The 19,304-nt window shown below is 42.1% G+C and overlaps 1 protein-coding gene across 4 annotated transcripts in view; it reads right to left on the bottom strand.

Moving 5' to 3' along the window:
* Window positions 1-19,304, bottom strand: part of dbn1 (drebrin 1) — a 135,173-nt gene that overhangs the window by 12,280 nt on the left and 103,589 nt on the right. For 3 of the 4 annotated variants that reach the window (XM_085797274.1, XM_085797273.1, XM_085797270.1), the window contains exons 2-8: window positions 12,202-12,257; window positions 9,582-9,694; window positions 7,331-7,405; window positions 6,264-6,410; window positions 5,317-5,394; window positions 4,619-4,770; window positions 361-418 (exon numbers count right to left, since the gene is read on the bottom strand). In XM_085797274.1, the coding sequence (XP_085653400.1) occupies window positions 361-418; window positions 4,619-4,770; window positions 5,317-5,394; window positions 6,264-6,410; window positions 7,331-7,405; window positions 9,582-9,694; window positions 12,202-12,257 (679 nt within the window). The remainder of the gene's footprint in view (window positions 1-360; window positions 419-4,618; window positions 4,771-5,316; window positions 5,395-6,263; window positions 6,411-7,330; window positions 7,406-9,581; window positions 9,695-12,201; window positions 12,258-19,304) is intronic. The other variant, XM_085797271.1, reaches the window with a different exon arrangement.

Here is a 19,304-nt window from a genome sequence, read left to right on the forward strand (position 1 = left end):
ATTAACTGAATTATCACGACGCAGCAGGAAGCTGATTACAAGATGTCTAAGTGGTTTTATGTCTCTCACACACACACACCTACACACACACACACACACACACACACACACACACTAATGGACTTTATATTTCACATAATCACTCTCTTCAATAAGAAACCCACTGGCAGACAAAGTGGTTTTCATTTTGGAGTCGCAGCATGAAGCCAATGAGTGTGTGTGTGTGTGTGTGTGTGTGTGTGTGTGTGTGTGTGTGTGTGTGTGTGTGTGTGTGTGAGTGTGTGTGACGTGTGTGTGTGTGTGTGTGTGTGTGTGTGTGTGTGTGTGTGTGTGTGTGTGTGTTGGAGAGTAGAAACTTACCATGGTGATCTGGTTCCTTAACCTCTCTCTGGCCTCCTCCTCCTCCAGCAGCTTCTTCCTGTTACACACACACACACACAGACAAACACACACTGATTGGACGACACTGGACATGTGACCTGACACCTGCGACTTCATCCTCCTTCTTCTCTGACTGGACGTGACTTGACCTTTGATTATTACCACGGCGATGGAGGTTATTATGCTGCGTTCGAAACGACTCGTAACTCTGAATCTCCCAGTTGAAAACTACGATTTCTGATTTTTCTTCAAAGCGCTCAAAATAAAACACGTTGGACGTCTGGGACAAACTTTGCATTCAAAGTGCTTCACATAGCTACGGCATTAAAACATTACAGAGGACACAAAAACAATTAAAAAAGGAGCATTTTAAAATAATGAAACAGATAATTTAAAATCGAAGAGAAATACCAACATGAACTTACTGAATTTAATCTGTAACCATAGTAAATATTGTATATTTCATAATGTTTTAATTATTTTGGCATTAAAATGCATTTGAATCAATGTTTTACTGTTGATGGTGACGTGGTTCTGCACAGGGAAGGAGGCGTAGATTTTTTTCTGCAACATGAGGCGGCGTTCGATTGCGCTGTTTTCAAGTAGGTCAGAGTTCCAAGTTGTCTCGAACACAGCATTAGACCTGACCTGATCATTTATTGGATTGTGATTTGGCGTTTTGAATCCAGGAGTTTGCAAACTTGGCTGACGCCATCTTACAGTGTGTTTTTTCTTTTTTTTTTAAACCAAAAGATTTGGAGGAAAAGTTGAGAAGAAGACAAAGTCATTTTCTCATAGACTTCCATAGAACTGAACTTTTGGAGTCGCCCCCTGATGGTCACTTGATAAACTGCAGGTTTAAAACACGATTTCCAGACTCTGTGTCGACGTATTTACAGTAAATTCTCAAATAAAAGCAGAGTCTTCTGTACTGGACCGGGTCTGGCTGCAGGTTTGAGTTCAATAAAAGCTGAGTCTCAATTAGAAGTCGGGTCTATTCCCATTTTCTACAAGTTCTTGTGAATGTACAAAACCTCTCAAAGCCCACGATCGCCTGTTTCGAGCACTTTCTAAGCTGCTTCATTCCCGCTAAAGTTCTCAACGGGCCTGAACATTAAAACCCAATTAAACCTGTAAATGAACGCCGCTCTGGATCCAACTCTTTCCTTCTTTTAAACAGTAACAACAGAACCACTGGAGAGGATTTTCATCTTTGCTGAGCAGAAGATTTGTTCTAAATTAAATAAAAAGCCCGTCCCATATAGACGCCGAGGCTTGAAGCAAATAAAAGCCCAGGTTTCTATTGCAGAATTTCCTGTGCACAGTTTTATGATCTGGACCAGATCACGAACCCAGTGTGAGACTGAGACGTCTGGGTTTTTTCAGAAACTCCTCTTCATCTAATGAATCTTCATGAAAAGGGATTTCAGGCTCGACTCAGCTCGGTTAATGACTCTCTCATTATCTCAGACAATGTGGCGCTGATTAAAAACGCAGCAGCTGCAGGACTCCAGACATTTATCTGTTGTTTCTGTGTGTTGAGAGGAAGAAATAAAAAAACACACTTCACAGCTGCTTCTGAGAGGTCGACTGCCTTTGAGAGGCTCCGCCCACCTGCAGCCCCGCCCCCGCCCCACCATCCCCTTCCTGGCCGGACGACACCGCCTCTTTTCCTGCAGGTGCTGCACAGTGAGTCCAGCTGCGTCTCATCCTGTCATCGAACACTCAGCTGCTCCACCGGCTGCTGGACTCGGCCTCAGCGTTTTGGTTCCTGAGATCCGGCTCATTTTCTGCTCTGACTCCGCCCCCTTTAACCCCTCCCCTCCCAGTCTCACTCCTGTTTCTTCCTCTGTGTGCGATCTTTGTGTTTTGTTTTAATTGTGCAACTCTAACATCCTCAGGTCATATTTTCCTCACCTGTGATGGGAATAACGGCGTTATAAACAAACAATGATACTTTTAGGTGACCCTTTAATTTACAGGCCGCTAATTACGTGATAATGTCAAGAAATAGCCAAGAAATAACGGTCAATTTCATAGTTATGTTTTTCATAAAGGCAAAAGATTACACATGCTTTTCATGTTTTGGATTTTTTGGGAAAGGTCAGAATTTTTCTCCACCAAGTCTTTGCAGTGACCGTTATTTCTGGTCTGTTTCTACACAATCACATTTCTCGACATTACAATGAAATTGACAGTTATTTCTAAGCATTATGACGACATTAATTGTTATATCCTGGCTATTTCTTGACATTATCACGTGATTAACGGCCTGTAAATTAACTCATTGAGTGCCGCGCTCCTTTCCAAAGTTTTAGTCAAGTGTACCGGCAAATTAGACCATATTTGACTTTTTATTTTAGAGCCATAGTGTATTCTATATTATTGCCACCAACACATACTGTAGCTCATCTGAAAGGTTTAACTTTATCCTTCAAATGGCCACAAACCGTTTGTTTCTACGTGCCTCCGTTCCTGAGAAAAGTCAAGCTAAACATGGCTGGGTTTCACCAAAATCCCTCCTTTTTTTCTAGAAAAGGAGATAGAGCGTCTTTTATGAAAGGTGCGCTGTTTGTGTCTGTCGCTCTTCAGACACTCGCATTTCTGGATCAAAGGGCTCGTATAAGATAAATATACACAACAATTGTTGTTCTATTCACAAAACCACCATCGGGGGCGGGGGGGGGCGCCACTAAACAGCAATAACACAGACGCACCGTGCCGTGTCACAGCCTCTCGCCGCGGAACGTGAGGCTCTGCCGGCCACAGCGGCTCGCGAACACCGGTCCCGCCGGTGGTCGCGGTCCGTCTGTGGTACGGGTCGGTGGTGCCGGTCTGCTTTGGTCCAGAGACCATCAGATTTTACCACGGGAGGACTTTGGGGAGGACACGGTGTTGCTCCAGATGAAGACCGGGCGGGACAGTGGGCTGAGAGCTTCCTGGTTCAGCTCCCAGCTGCTGCAGCCTCGCGGGTGAGAGCGGAGCAGCAGCGGAGCAGCTGCGCTGCATCCACATGCAGAACTCCGTTTGCAGAAGCTGAGTTATGATAAAAACTTCCAGATCATGAGCTGTCATGTGACTTTGATCGTCATCTATTTCAGTTCTCCTCGTCGTAGAGTCCCCAAATTTACATATAATGTGTATTAAAGTGTCTATTTTCATAATTTAAAAAAAAAGCAAAAAACGAAAAATTTCGTTTTTGGCACTCAACGCATGGGAACGAAAAACGAGAAATTACGTGGTTGGCACTCAATGAGTTAAAGGGTTACCCTACAGTACTTTTTCAAAACACCGTACTGTTTCCCCCGTTATAACGCCGTTACCGTTACTGACAATAAAATGTGCCGTTACGTGACTCAAAAAGTCCTGTCACAAAATAATAATACACCTGTTAAAGTGTAGATACGTTACATACATAGTTTTTTCACTCCATCAATTGATCTGAAAAAAAAAACGTTTGTCTGGAACTAACCAACTGTATCACTCCGCCTCTTCCACACAACACTGATCCAAACAGATGCAGAGCTGGTTGTGTGGAGGAATGCTGAGTAAGTTGGTTATTCCAAGTAATTTGACATATTTGAGCATTTTATTTAAAAAAACAGTAACACAATAGTTACTTTTCCTGGTAATTAGTTTGCAGAGGAGCTTCTTTCTTCAGGCCATTAGACTCCTGAACCAGGACTCAACCTGGAGGCATTTCACTGCATGTTAAAGGGACAACGAGGAGTTTCTATTCGGTTATAAAAAAGTCTCACGTTAATGTGGATGAATCTCCGCTACCCACACTTGTTAATGGGCCCATTTTCGATAAATATATCGTTCTGTCTCTATCGTTATTTTGTTATTATTAGTGGTGGCGGAGATGCTGGTCGAGCCGACCAGCGTTTCCTTCGTGGCGAGTTATGAGAATAACGCCGCAGAATCGCCGTTTATGGTCGGAACTACTACGGTATGTGAACCTCTTTGAACCTCTGACTTTAATTATTGATGAATGAAAACATGAGTCCGTCTTGCGCCGGTCAAAGAAATGTACGGTGCGCGCAGAGGCTCATAAATGTAGTGTGAAAACGCTTCGCTTTTCCAAAACTCCTCGTTGTCCCTTTAAGTAATCTTGTAGTTACTTTTATAATGTAGTAACCTTTTGGGGAAAGTAAAGGGTAACTATAACTAATTACTTTTTAAAAGTAACGTGCTCAACACTGGTGACCATGTCGCGCCGTCTCCTCCTCCTCACCTGTGCTCCTCGATCTGCTGCTCCCTCTCTCGGTATCTCTTCTCCCGGCTCTCCTGCTCTTTCCTCTCCAGCTCCATCCGTTCCTCCTCGAAGCGCTGCCGCTCCTCCGCCGCCTTTTTCCGCTCCTCCTCCTTCCTCAGCTCCTCCTCACGCTGCAGAGACAGAGATCAGATCAGGTATTCTGTTTATTTATTTATAATATAATTCATATATTATTTACAGTCCAGTTTTCCTTTGATACGCTTCTTTTATTTCCAATTTCGACGATGACGTCACAGCCAGAGGACGAGACATTTTATTTTAACGTCATTGTTGTTTTGCATAATGACGTAATATTGACTAAAGCAGAACAGTTTCCACCTTGGTGAGTCGTTATAATAAATACAAGTTGGTTTGGCAGCTTTGGAGTTTAATCTAGGTAGTTAAACCTAGTATAAAGACTGAGGGAAACTACCAGAAGCTCGTTAAAAGGGCCTGTTCGTAAACTCATATCTTTATAAACGTTAAGTCTTAATGAACGAAGCGAGCTGATTGGATCCCAGATCGTTATGGGTCCGTTTACTGGTGAACACAACGTGACCAAAGCTGCTGGAACAAGAAAACGTGAAGGTGCAGGTGGATTAAACTGTTTCTTTTCTTTTCTTCCTCCTCCTCCTCCTCCTCTTTCTTCTTCTCCTTCCTTTGTTCTCTACATGTACCTTGGCCTGCTCCCAGAACTCCTCTCTATTGATTTTCTTCATCTCCACCTCTGCGTTGGTCTTCTCGTAAACTGTGCCCTGTTAAAGAGAAACAGAGAGAGAGAGAGAGAGGATTGATGATTGATTTCTGTGGCTGGTAAAATGAGACGTGAACTTCCTGTTTCCCCCCCGTCACCTGTGAATTTCAGGTTCCTCTCTGACTCTAGTGATCTACTGTGTTTCTACTGTTTCTACTCTGATGACAGCAGCAGCAGCTGCAGATCGACTCCATCAGCTGCTCGTTTTATCGTATTTTCAGAATCAGAATCAGAATTACTTTATTGATCTTTATTGATATGATTGAGGTAAATTTTTCTTTGTTGCAAACAAAACTCCTGAACGGTAAAGAATAGAAGAATAGTGAGGTAAAGCAATCCAGATGTAGAAATATTACAAAAATAAAAAGCAGAATACGAAAATAATTAAATAAGATTAAAAAAAATAGAATAAAAAAATAATAATCGGTAAAAAAAATAAATGAAATTAAATAAATAAAATTAATACAAAAAAATGAAATGGAATAATTAAATAAAACAACAAAATAAAAAATAATAAAAATAGATAAATAAAATAAAATAAAAATAAAAATATAATAATTCACATTATGTCCAATGGGGTGGATGACTTTTAGAGTACTTTAAGTCCTCAGTCAGTCCCTGAAGGCATCACGCCTGTTTCTCCAGATGTGATAGTGACGACCTCATCGTTGGGAGTAAAGTTTTACTGCGTGACGCATTACTGTAACTCCTGACAAGTAGTGTAACTAATATAACAAATTACTAATTATCATCATTTTAAATGGGCTCAAATTTAATGTGAGGATTATACGGTTCATGATGATTAGTCATCTGACGTGGTGGGTGTGTGGGTGTGTGCGTGTGTGTGTGTGTGTTTGTGTGTGTTCAGACCACGTCTCCATGTTCGTCTTCTCGGGTTCTCAGGCGGCTCATGACTGGACTCGCCACCGCCGCCGCCATCCCATTGGTCAGACGCTGGCCGATGGCCGACGGGTCGATGTCGTCCAGACTGCTGGCGTTGATGGTGACCTCCACCCCCTGGAGAGAGAGAGAGAGGGAGAGAATGTATAAATGTATATATACTTTTTACTTTTGTTTTATTTTACTTTACTTGTATTTGTTTTGTTTCATTGATTCTTGATGCTTTGGCAACATATTCTCGTAACATTCATGCCAATAAAGCAAATTTGAATTTGAATTTGAGAGAGAGATTAATATATCAGATATTAATATAGATATTCATTTTTAATCAATTAGCTATGTATTGTTATTCTGTTGTCCTAATGCTTCGACAACATTGTAAATCACAGTCATGCCAATAAAGTTTGTTGAAATTGAAATTGAAATTGAAAATCAATCACCTTGGTTCAATCACTGATAAATGATACAATTTGAAATGCTCATACTGTACACTCAATGATATAGTGTGTGTGTGTGGCTGTGTGTGTGTGTGTGTGTGTGTGGCTGTGTGTGTGTGTGTGTGTGGCTGTGTGGGAGACAGAGCTTCCACTCAGAATAATGATACTTCAACAAACGCACACACACACACCACATCACCTCAGCTTTAATCTTGATCTTTTCATCTCCTCTACAAATCCAAAAATACACAGTCAGTCAGGTGTCGAGGTGTGAACACACACACACACACACATAACACACAGCACACACACACACTTCACACACGCTGGATGAGAGGATTGTCATTCAGCTCAGAGAGATTACTTTAAAAGAGGTGTTATTAGTCATGCAATATAACTGTAACACACACACACACAGACACACACACTCCTCTTTCATCCTCCTCCTACAGGTTCAATGTGCCGCTGCTTCGTTTAGAGGAAACATTTAGTTCACACACTTTCTGACGATCACAAAAAAACTGGAACAAACATTTCTCCCATAACAACCAACAGCAAACAGGTAAAAAATAAACAAACGTGGCGGCCGGTCGCTCTGACCTGGAAGAAATCTGCGATGGTGGCGACGTGACTCGCACACGCACACTTCCTGGCATCGGCCACGTCATCGCCGACCTGAGAGAAAGAGAGAGAGAGAGAGAGATTGGTTGGTTGGTTGGTTGGTTAAAGGTAGAGTCTGGAGTTTTGTTCATTGCAGTTTGTAAACAAAACACTGAAACAGCATCAGCGGTTGTCATGACAGCAAAGGAAAGGAAATACAGTCTGAGAGAAGCGCTGGAGCCGTGGGCCGATAGCCGACTGTCACCAATACTGGGAGCCTCCGGTGTTATGTTGTTATACCGTTATGGTGAGCTGGGAAGACGGAGTTAGCGGCGGATGCTAACTGCTACCGGGTCCATGCCTATGTTCCCACAGTTATGAGATTTGTCTCAAAATTAGGCCCTATGTTCCCACTAGACTCTCTCTACCTATCTGGACTCTATCTATCTGGCCTTTCTAGCCTCTACCGGGTCTTTTTACTAAACTTAACCAACTCTTTTCTTCATTGCCTAAACCCAACCAATGGTGGGACCAAAGGGCTGTGGGAACATAGGGCCTAATTTTCAGTGACAACAAAAGTTAGAAATGTGGGAACATAAGGCTGTGGGAACATAGGAATGACCCCCTGCTTTACCGCTAGCCGAAGTTAGCATCGAGCTAGCTCACTACAACAGTCCTCATACTTGTTACCGGTCGAGGCTTTAGTTGTCGGCGACGGTCGGGAATCGGTTCGCGGCTCCAGCTCTTCACTCAGACTGTATTTCTTTTTCTTTGCGGTCCTGATGTGCTAGCACTCAGTAGCATCAGAGTCAGCTAGTTGGGCTAGCAGCCCTGAGCCTCCTACTCTGCTGCACGTAGCTTCACCTGAGCTCCGTCATTGGCTGGAGAGAAAACACCGACTCTCTCGCTTTCCACCCAGAAACGTCCACGTGCACAACAAAACAACGCAAAAGACCAAAATACAGGCAGGACTAGAACTCCATAGATGGACACAAAACTCCAGACTCAACCTTTAACAAAACTAAAACAGAAGAAGGAAAGTGGTTGGAAAGAAAGAAAGGAACAAAAAGAAAGAAGGGGGAGGAGCCATGACGACAGTTTGGAGGTTAAATCCTCATTTTGCTCCTTTTCTCCGTCTTTGTTTCAAACTCGAACAGCGACACTGAGTTCGATGGACTTGAGTCTCCAGTCTCCGTCTCATTAGTTGGTTTTTGTTCGTCCGAGCTGAGACGACGTGTCGACGAGTTTCACTAATCACAGCTCATTCAGAGCAGAACAAAGACGACGGAGAGAGAGAGAGAGAGAGAGAGGAGGGAAGACATCTCACAGCTGTTAATCTGAGTGTGTGTGAATGTGTATTAACAGGGGAGGTACAGTTGAATATTTTTGCATAATCAAAGATGATCTGGTTCATTTACATGTTTTCCTCCTTCGTTTGGCTCAGTTTGGTCCAGCCTGGTTTGGATCAGTTTGTTATTTAAAGGGATAGTTCAACATTTCCCATGAGATAATAACAGAACGTTATGAGACAGAGTTTTAGAGGTAAATACAGAGACCGCTTGCTGAAAAACTGTCCCTGAAGGCAACGTGCATCAGCGGTTTTGCATGAATTTTTCTCTACAACAACTCTGTCTGGTATCGTTCTGTTATTATCTCATAGCGTGGTGAATGTGCAGGTCACAACTTGTCCACCAGAGCGTTGTGGAGTTGTTGGATTGTGTATTTGATGAGTTTGATGAGGGAAATCAAGAAATCCTGTGAGCCTCCGTAGCGTAGCTCTGAGGAGCTCACGGCTCTGCTCCGCCGTTCTATAAATAGCTTGCACCGACAATTAAAGGTAACGAACCTACTGCTATGACTATAGAGGGATTATGGCAATGGGCCAATTTGCCAAAATGTTGAACTATATCTGGTGTCTCCTCCTCTGTGTCTCTAAACCTCCTCTCCTCCATGTGCATTTGTTTCCAACGAAGAAGCCGGTGAGAAATCAATCCATGGAGCGGTGGATAACGTTATTTATCATCTCATGTTACCATGTGCTCTGTGATTGGACGACAGTGGCCGAACCTGTGTGACCTAATCAATAAACTGCTGCGTCAAAAAAAAAAGAAAAGATTTCTGACCCTGAACTGAACGACCAGCGGTTGTTCTCCGCTCCTTTCCTTAAGGACATATCTGCATACCAGCATGTGTGTGTGTGTGTTATTGCATGTTATTGCATGACCCCCCCCTCCCTCCCCTCCAGACTCACCCAGTTGATGAGGATGTATCGTGGCAGTGTGACCGCCGGCTCCTTGACGGCGCAGAATCCGTACATCACCCTGCTGCTGTCAAAGGTCAGTGTGATCTCTGCCAGGCCGCCTCCTGCTCCACAACAACAACACAACAACAACACAATGTTACTCCTGCAGCAAAACGACGGTCACGTCCGCTGTCAGGGACGAGACTCTGGTTTCATTTCTGTCTGTGCTTCTTAATCAATATTTCATTCAGCAATCTCATACTTGATGCTCTATTCTAGTCTAGTTTTTATTTTATTTTATGAAACGGAAAGGTGAAATCCGGCGATCTGATTGGTTGTTAACCGAGGTATAATGGGCATATACCACGGCTACTATTCTAAAGCCTTATCACTCGTCTGCGTCAGGCCTGTACGACTGGTATGAATGGAAGTTGTTGTCATGTATCCACTCCAGTAGCAAAAGACTGTGTTACGACGTTAACAAATAGACTAAAGTAGTTGAATTCACATGTTTAAGGTTAACTTTCACCTACGGGGAGGGTTAACAATTATATATCATATATAGAGTGGATTATATATAGAGTGGATGGAGTAGTGACATGCAGAGCTAACGTCCGGAGAGGTGGGACTATTTTTTTCACAGTAGGGCTATTTTATTGGATAATATGTATTTCTGGTTGAATAGAAACATGAAATTGATGGCATATTCCTCTTTCATATTGCCATTATTGGTGACCGTTTTATAAAAGCATATATATATAATATATCACTTCAGTCTGTGGTATACACTCAATATACCACGCTACATACTAATGAGTATTCATGTGTTATAAATAAAGAATTCAGTATTTACCAATGCTTAATAACTTTCCCAAGTAAATTATTATAAAACATGAAATGAAACTTTTTGAGACTAAATAATAACTCCAGTGTATTATTTTCTCTTTTTTGAATGAGACCAAATCAGCGGACGAGCGTCATCATCGTCTCTGTTGAAGAGCTGCTCCTCATCAGTGATGACGATGATGAAGAGCAGCTCCTTATCATTATCATCATCGTCATCGTCATTGTCACGGATGCAGACAGTGGAGAGCAGCAGCTGCAGCTCTCCTCCTCCTCCTCTGCTCCCATCACGGTTTCTATTTTCAGGTCTGATGATCACATTAGAGTCAGAGAAGTGCTGATCGTCGGGAGCAGCTCGAGTCAAACCAAAACCACCACGCAGTCTTTATATTCTCCTGTTGTGAACAAAACTCACTGAAAAAAACAAAAAACAGCAACAATGTGTCCGTCTCTTAACATGGTCCCACCCTGTCACCTCCTGACCCTGTGGTTCCTCTTTTAAAAACCATACAGCTTCATTTCTTAAAGACTGGCGATGTAGATTTGACTCTAAGAGGATAAAACACAAAAACTGAAGTCTACAACTACAATTCCCATGGTGCATTTCAGTCAGAAACAGTTTCATATGTTCTATTACTGTATGCCAAGAATTATAAGAATGTTCATGTCATTTCATATGCACCAATGTACATAGAAAAATGAAATAGGCTACTTAAACTTGGCAGAATTATTTAAATATACTAATAAAGAGAATAAATAAAACATTAACATAAAAATAGTACGGTAAGCTGTTTTTGAACGACTTGAGTCATGAAAACATGTTGTTTCCCTCCACAGCTGTATTTTCTCCTATGTGAGACTAAACTTATCACGCAACATGTTGGCTACAGATATGATAATGACCTTCATTGTGAAAATCTGTGACTGTACGAAATGTTTACGACTGTTTATTTTCCAAATAGATGCATCACTTTCACTTGTTCCTCTGATTAAATATGTCTGATTCAATGTTCCTCTACGTCTTGAGGCATCAATAACCACATCAAACCACAGCGTCACTTATACAACGACACGGTCATGTGCGTGTATTCATTTCGGGATTGACGCAACATTTTAATATCCAAATCAATTCTTTTTTAATGAGATTAAATGAGATTTAATGAGTCAGAGCAGAAACTTCTGTCCCTTCGGAAGCTGAAAGACCTGCAGCACAATAAACACACCTTCATTTTAGGATGTTGGTAGAAAAACAACTTCCTGTCCCTGACCTAAATCCACCTTCACGTTCTGTATCCACATCCCACAACAAACTGACAGTAAATATAAAACATTTCAGACCTAAATTACCTTCATTTTAATTTCAGACTGAGACCTGTAACTACTAATTGAAGTGAATTGCACACTGGTCACAGCACAGTGATGTTATTAGTCTGGAGGCGACGAATAGAGCGTCTTCCTCGCATCAGATATGATGAGTCTCATTAAACTGTAATGATCATGCAGTGCGCCGTTAGCCAGAGTAATAATGAATCCAGCTCTCTGAAGAGGAACAGGAAGTGTTTTTCCACCTCCCACCCCCCCGTGGGCGACACCAGAACCTGCAGAGCTCATCAGAGCTGCAGCTGCAAAATCAACGCACGTACAGTGGCGTTAACGTTTTTGAGTCGACAAGCCGCCGCCATGTTTGACAGAAAACTGGAGAGACGGCAGCACATTTGGGGATTTCAGGTTTAATTTTCCCAAAGAAGCAGGTGGGAGGGGAAGATGAAAAACATCATGAACTCACCTCCTGATGATGCCAGTGTCAAATCATTGGTCTCATCCTCGTATGTGTACAAGGCCCTGGAAGGAAGACAGAGAGAAAAACATCTTTTATTAAAGCTCCATACAGGTAGATGTTTGTGTTAAAGCTCCATACAGTATAAAGGTAGATGTTTGTGTTAAAGCTCCATACAGTATAAAGGTAGATGTTTGTATTAAAGCTAAATACAGTATAAACCCTGACCCTCTGAGTGTTTTATTCTGATATCTGATCTATTTGTATTGGATCACTTTAGAAAACAGTCAACAACCAATCAGAAGAGAGGCTCAGACCATCCTCCTGTTGTTACTAGAGCTCCAGAGAGAGGTGTAACACAGAGACGGTCTTCTTATGGATATTGAAATTTCACACACACACACACACACACACACACACACACACACACACACACAGACACACACACACACACACACACACACACACACACACACACACGCACATACACACGCACATACACTGTAGGTCAAACATATTTATCTAATCTAGAGATGTTGGCTAATCTGTAATCCTGGTCACCTTCACCTAACCTCAGACAGAGAGGTCATAACGAGTCTGTATATGGCTGTGTCAATATATATACACATATACAGTACATATACATATACTTTATATATATATACATATACATTAAGCTTTTCTTCATCTGAGTCTCAGTGATGAAGACTCAGGTTGTTATTTTTGCCTTTGACATCGTGTCATGTGACCTGCATCAAATCAGTGGAGTCGGTGGAAGCTGCAGCTTGAGGCGCTGGGAAAGTGGATTTCTCTACGTATTAAAACGCATTCTGGGATTGAGGATGAGAAATTACCCTTCAATCCACGAGGATTTAAACGTCAGATTATAAAAGTGGAGAGCGGCATGTTGTAGATTAATGAAGATTATTATTACTATATTATTATTATTATTAAAAACACTGGAGGCGGTTGTGGAGGATGTATGAATATGAAACAGGAGAGCGGTCTGTTAAACTGTTAGCTCATATGTTTAACTGTTTTTATCCTCTGATGGAAAATACATAATAAATTTGATCATCATTTTAGCAAAAATATTATTTACTATTAAAAATACAGAACTTTAATTATATTTGAATATTACTGGGAACATAAAAAGCATAAACAATAATTTGGCACAAAAAAAAAGATTATTATAACATTTTGATAGTGTTTAGCAGACGTCAGATGTGTATGTTCTGCTCTGTTTTGTTTTGTTTCTTAATCCTGATGCATCTTTTTTTATTGATCATAAATTGCTCTTATCTAATAAAGTTTTTCATAAAACACAACTCTTATAGCCCATCAGTGGTGATAATGCTAATGTATCTTATTTCTGCCGCTGTAACAAACGCTGTATAAACTTCTAGGAACTTTCCTCTGTCTCACACCTGGATTTAATTTTTTCTATTTTCTACAAACTAAGCGAGAAATCCCCCTAAAAAAATGTAGCTGTGTGTGTGTGTTTGAGGGAGTGGGGGGGTCAGCGGAGAGTCAGACAGTCCAGACTGAAACACGCAGCAGCAGCATGAGGTCATCTGGACTGAGCCTGGTAATCCCCAACACACACACACACACACACACACACACTTGTCTGTTTCTGCAGAGTCATTCTTTGCCTCTGGTTTTTATCTCTCTCCCAGATTTCTCCTCTACTGTCTCCTGCTGCAGTGCATGCTGGGAAACATCCAATATTTACATCCACTCAGCTTCACACACACACTTGTGTAATGTGCTTTCTTTATTGTGAATATAAAGATATAAATACATGAATGAATGATGATACATTTGTAATTTTCTGATTCATCACTACAAACCCAGAAGAAAAGAAAAAATCCTGGAGAGAGAGAGAGAGAGAGAGAGAGGGAGAGGGGGGGATTACAGATGAAAAGAGAGAAAACAAAAAAATCCAGGGAAAAAAAAACGATGATAGATGATGAAGACGACGTCGTGTGGAGAGGAAGGAAGAAAAGGATGAGAGAGGAAAAGAGGAAGTGTCATAGTGAGAGAGAGAGAGAGAGAGAGAGAGAGCATGACTGAGCCTCGCTCGCTCACTCGCTCGACGCTCTATAAATAATTCTCTTTAAAGCAGACAGCTGTTTATTATTCATATGAGGCCTTCATGACCTAGAAACAGCTGTGTGTGTAAGTGTGTGTGTGTGTGTGTGTGTAAGTGTGTTTTGTTGAACATGTAAGAGAAGCGAAGATGAGAAAAGACAGGACATGAGGAAATATGAAAGACGACAGGAATGATGAGCAAGAGAGTAAATAGAATAAGAGGAGGAGAAATAAAATGAAGGAGGAGAACGATGATGATGATGATGATAATGAAGAAGACGATGATGAAGATGAAGGTGTGTGTGTGTGTGTGTGTGTGTGTGTGCTGGACAGAGGACTGAAACGAGAGATGAAGAAGAAGAAGAGATGAGGGGAAAAAAGAAGAAGTGATGAAGAGGAGGAAGACTCATTGATCACTGCTGCGTCCTGATTGGACGATGATTACAGTTTTTCTCGATTGCTAAGACACATTTCTCGAAAGCTGCTCTCCTTTTCTCTAAACTGTGAACACAAACCCCAATTTTCAAGCTACATTCACAAAACCTCAGACTCTTCTTGCAAAACCAAACTTTCACCTCAAAACAGTTCAATCTGTGCTCAAAACTGAACTATGTTGTCAAATCGTGCTCCGAGTCAATCAAAATTAAAAACACTACTGAGCAGCCACTAAACACTACCTAGAAAAATAGAAAACACAATGCTCAGGACATGAAGCTGTAGAAATAAATGTTTATCGTTCACTGTAGCTAAATGCATGTTGCAAAACAAAAAAACCTGTGCATTTACACTTCTCTCCTTCCCTTTCTTTCACCCTCCTCCTTCCCTCTCCACATCCATTTCATCCCCTTTTCCTTCCTTCTTCTTTTTTCTTCCCAGTTCATCCCTCCCTCCCTCATCCTTTCTTCCTTCACCCTGTCGTCTCTCATCTTCTCCTCTTGCAAAACAAAAAACCTGTGCATTTAGCACTACATAGTACATAGTAAAAAAAAAAGAAGTACAAAAACCAGAAATCTTGTGCATTTACACGTAGCACTTGTACAGTACAAAGACAAACAGAAATCTTGTGCATTTAGCACTTGTATACAGTAAGCCTACGTAAAAATAAAGTACAAAAATATAGAAATGAGAAGTGCATAACTCAGCCACAGCATCATTTCTCTGTACTGGATCAGGCCACAGGACTTCATCCTGAACTAGCTTACAGTATATGTGCCCTCACATCATTGGACACAAGTGTGATCAATTTTGAGTTGTTGTGTTCACCCGGTGAAACTTGTGCTTTACTTGTGTTTGACTTTTGCCACTTGTGCTCAGCATTTTGCAACACATGTGCATCACAATGAAAATGTGTTGGTAAGATGTGTCTAAACAGGTGAAAGGTGCTGATGGTTTTGCCAAAAGAGTGACTGATTCAATCAGTGGGTTCAGGCAACTGAGAATTTGGTTCAGACAACAGGGTTTAGTGTTTTAGCAACTGAGAAAAACTGTAACTATCTGCAGATTAATTATCAGCTGATCAACTGATCAGTTACCAGACTAATTGATGATTAATGGTACCACACACACACACACACACACACACACACACACACACACACAAAGTTATTTTCATCCGTCAATAAGATTCAGAGGCAGAAACTTGTTACACAGCTGATTCAGGTTCAGACGACTGTGTGTGTGTGTGTGTGTGAAGGTAGAAGAAGTAGGAAAAGTCCAGGGAAGAAAATGAAAGAGAGAGAGGAGAGAAAAGAATGAGAGGAGCTGATAGAGGGAGAAGAAAATGAGAAGAGAGAGGGGGTGGAGAGGAGATGAAAGAGAGAAGGAGAGGAACAGAGGAAAGGAAAAGATGAGCTGGAAGAGATAGGGAGGAGTGAAGAGGAAATGGGAGAAGGAAAGGAGGAGAGGAAAGGAGAGAAGGAAAGGAGGAGAGGAGATGAGAGAGAGGGAGGAGTGAAGAGGAAATGAGAGAAGGAAAGGAGATGAAAGGAGGAGAGGAGATGAAAGAGAGAGGGAGGAGTGAAGAGGAAATGAGAAAAGGAAAGGAGAGCAAAGGAGAGAAGGAAAGGAGGAGAGGAGATGAAAGAGAGATGGAGGAGTGGAGAGGAAATGAAAGAGGGGAGAAGGAGACTTTTAAGAACAAGAGAAGAGACTTTACTTCATCTGAGAGCACGTATGTGTGTGTGTGTGTGTGTGTGTGTGTGTGTGTTTCCTCCTCTTCAGAAGTTGCTTCACATTTTGTCTCTGTGTTTTTTTTTCTTCGTCCACCTCCTGTTCGCAGGATCAGCAGAGCATGGCATCGCCGCCGCTGCAGCCAAGACACACACACACACACACACACTCACACATGCCCCATGGGGAGCGTAACCATGGCAACCGTGCAGCATCCCCCCCATCGTTATCTCAACAGCAACAGCAGTTTTTGCGACCTGAGGGGAGCGACAATGTAAAGATAGTGGTGAGGGTGAGGAAGGAAGGAGGGAGGAAGGAGGAAGGAGGGGGTGAAGGAGAGCTGAAGGGCAAAGTGTACACACACACACACACACACACACACACACACACACACACTGATGCATTGCCTTTGTGTGTGTGTGTGTGTTGTGAGTATCCAGCTGGACTCACTTCACAACTTCAAAAGGACGAGCGGCTCTGATGCACTGAGCTCCGACCCCTTCATGCAGCAAACAGCAGGAGTGTGAGGTCACACATACACACACACACACACACATGTACACACACATACACACACACACACACACATGTACACACACATACACACACACACACACACACACACTGGTGTCATGTCCTTAGGCACAAAAAACCAACAACCGCGGAGCATCAACCACATCAAACCAGGCAGAATCATGACGCGACAGGACGAAGCTGCAGCTCAGTTTGTGTTGATCCGTGTGAGTTAATACCACTGTCGGCCTGCAGGTGGCGCTGCAGCCGCCCTGAGTTATGTTGTTGCCTAAATCTCACCAGAGCAGCCGGAGATACTGCAGTGCAACATCTTTCTCTTTTCTTTTTCTTTTTTCCATTTTCATAAAAAGCTGCAAAGGGTCTTTGAGGAGACAGGCTGGTTTCTGCAGACGAGCACTAACACAGCTTCCTTCCAGGAAGTAGACACAGCCGAGCTACTCCTCCGCACAAAAAGTCATCAAAGCTTCTTTTTTGGAGCTTTTAGAGGTTTATTATTTGATTATTTGAAACTTGAAAGTTAATGTTATTGCTGATGAAAGCAATAGCCCACAAATAGTCGACCAAGAAGTCATTAGTCAACCTAAATTTCATTGGTTGATTGGTCACAGAAACCCCCCCAAAAGAACATTTGGAGCCATGTTTTGTCAGAATTAAGTCAAAATCGATATGACTGAACTGTGTGTGAAAGGCTAGAAGGCTTTTAATTTGACAGGTCAGATACAGGAAGTCGTGACACTCACTTACTGACAGGTTTTATTTTTTATGACTGACAGAGATGAGAGATGGTGAAATGCTGTTAAATACCGCAATAATATATTTTTTTTTTTTCTGTGAAACTCATTAATTAATGGGAAACACAAACACTGCATCATTATCTGTGACGATTAGTCGACTAATGGCTCTTAATGTTTGTGTTGTAAAAAGTAAACACCACAAGCGCCTGCGCAAATAAATAAGATGTAATTGGCATGGTATTTATCATGTAAATAGGGATATGAATAACCAGGTTTCTCTATGTTCATGTTAACGTATGCTATTCCAGTCCATGTAAAAGCACTGAATGTGAAACAATGACGAATTGACCTTAATCTAAAGATATCAAACCAGAATCTGTTCAGTAATTTGTCTTTTATTCAATCAAATATTGTTTAATCTGACCATCGTGGACTCAGCAGAAGCTGCGACGATCCAGAGCTCATCGTCGGCCATGTTTGTTTGTCTGTGAGAAAGTGTTGTGCAAGCTTTTGTAAAACGCTGCAGATGCGGCTAAGTGGTGCCAGCAGTGAGCAGGAAGTGAATCTTATTTAAAACAGATTATGTTAAGCTGCATCTCAGAGCATAAAATCAGCGCAGGGCCGAACACGGCGGCTGCTGCAGGACGCCGCGCTCTGCGTTTCCTCCTACTTCTTTTTTCTTTCTTTCAGTCGGGTCTGTTGGAGGCTAATGGATTCCTCCTGGGTTTTCAATGTCCGCGGGGAAGAGAGAAATATGTGTGGTCAGAAAGAGAGAGAGAGAGAGAGGAAGAGAGAGTGTAAATACAGACAAAGAGCTGTGAGGACAGAAGCAGGCAGACAGAAGCAGAGTGCATTGTGGGATGGGACAGAGGGAACTATGGGGGGATGATTAAGTACGTTGGCAACGGCTGTTATTTCAGCGGTTGGATAACATGGTGTGATTTACTGAGCAAGAAACCTTCATGGTGACTTAATGCGAAAGAAATGAGCAGTACAGACGCAGAGGACGGGGGGGATTGTGGGTAATGTTTCAGAGGAGGTGGGGGGGGCAGAGTTAGAGATGACCCCAGGAGTGAGACACGAGTGAGTGGTGGTGGTGTGAATGATGGATGTGAAACAGAGAGAGAGAGTTTATACAGTAGGAGTTCAGTTCCCATAAATACACTGCTGTATTTATGGGAACTGGAAACACACACACATTGGCCAATCAGAATTAAGGAAAAGGAGATGAGAGGGCGTCGAGTCTGATTTGGCTTCGGGCATCAATAAGCTGCGTTCAGGAGCACATGGGGGAGGTTTGTCCTCTCTTCATCCTCATCACAGCCGAGCAGCACTGACCCTCCGGCTTGTGCTTATGGCTTAGGGTTAGCATTTGTATTTATCTATATGTATTTATCTTGGGTAACACTTTACTTGAAGGTATCGTCATAAGAATGACATGACACTGTCATAAGACTGACATGACACAGTCATGAACGTGTCATAAACATTATGTCAATGTCATAATGTTGTCATTAAGTGTCATTCGGTTAACCCTAACCCTAAACCTAACCCTACAAAAGCCGAATGACACTATCTTGT

The sequence above is a fragment of the Trachurus japonicus genome, chromosome 14 (assembly GCF_045865225.1).
Source record: "Trachurus japonicus isolate A0001 chromosome 14, Traja_1.0".
Taxonomy (NCBI): Eukaryota; Metazoa; Chordata; class Actinopteri; order Carangiformes; family Carangidae; genus Trachurus; species Trachurus japonicus.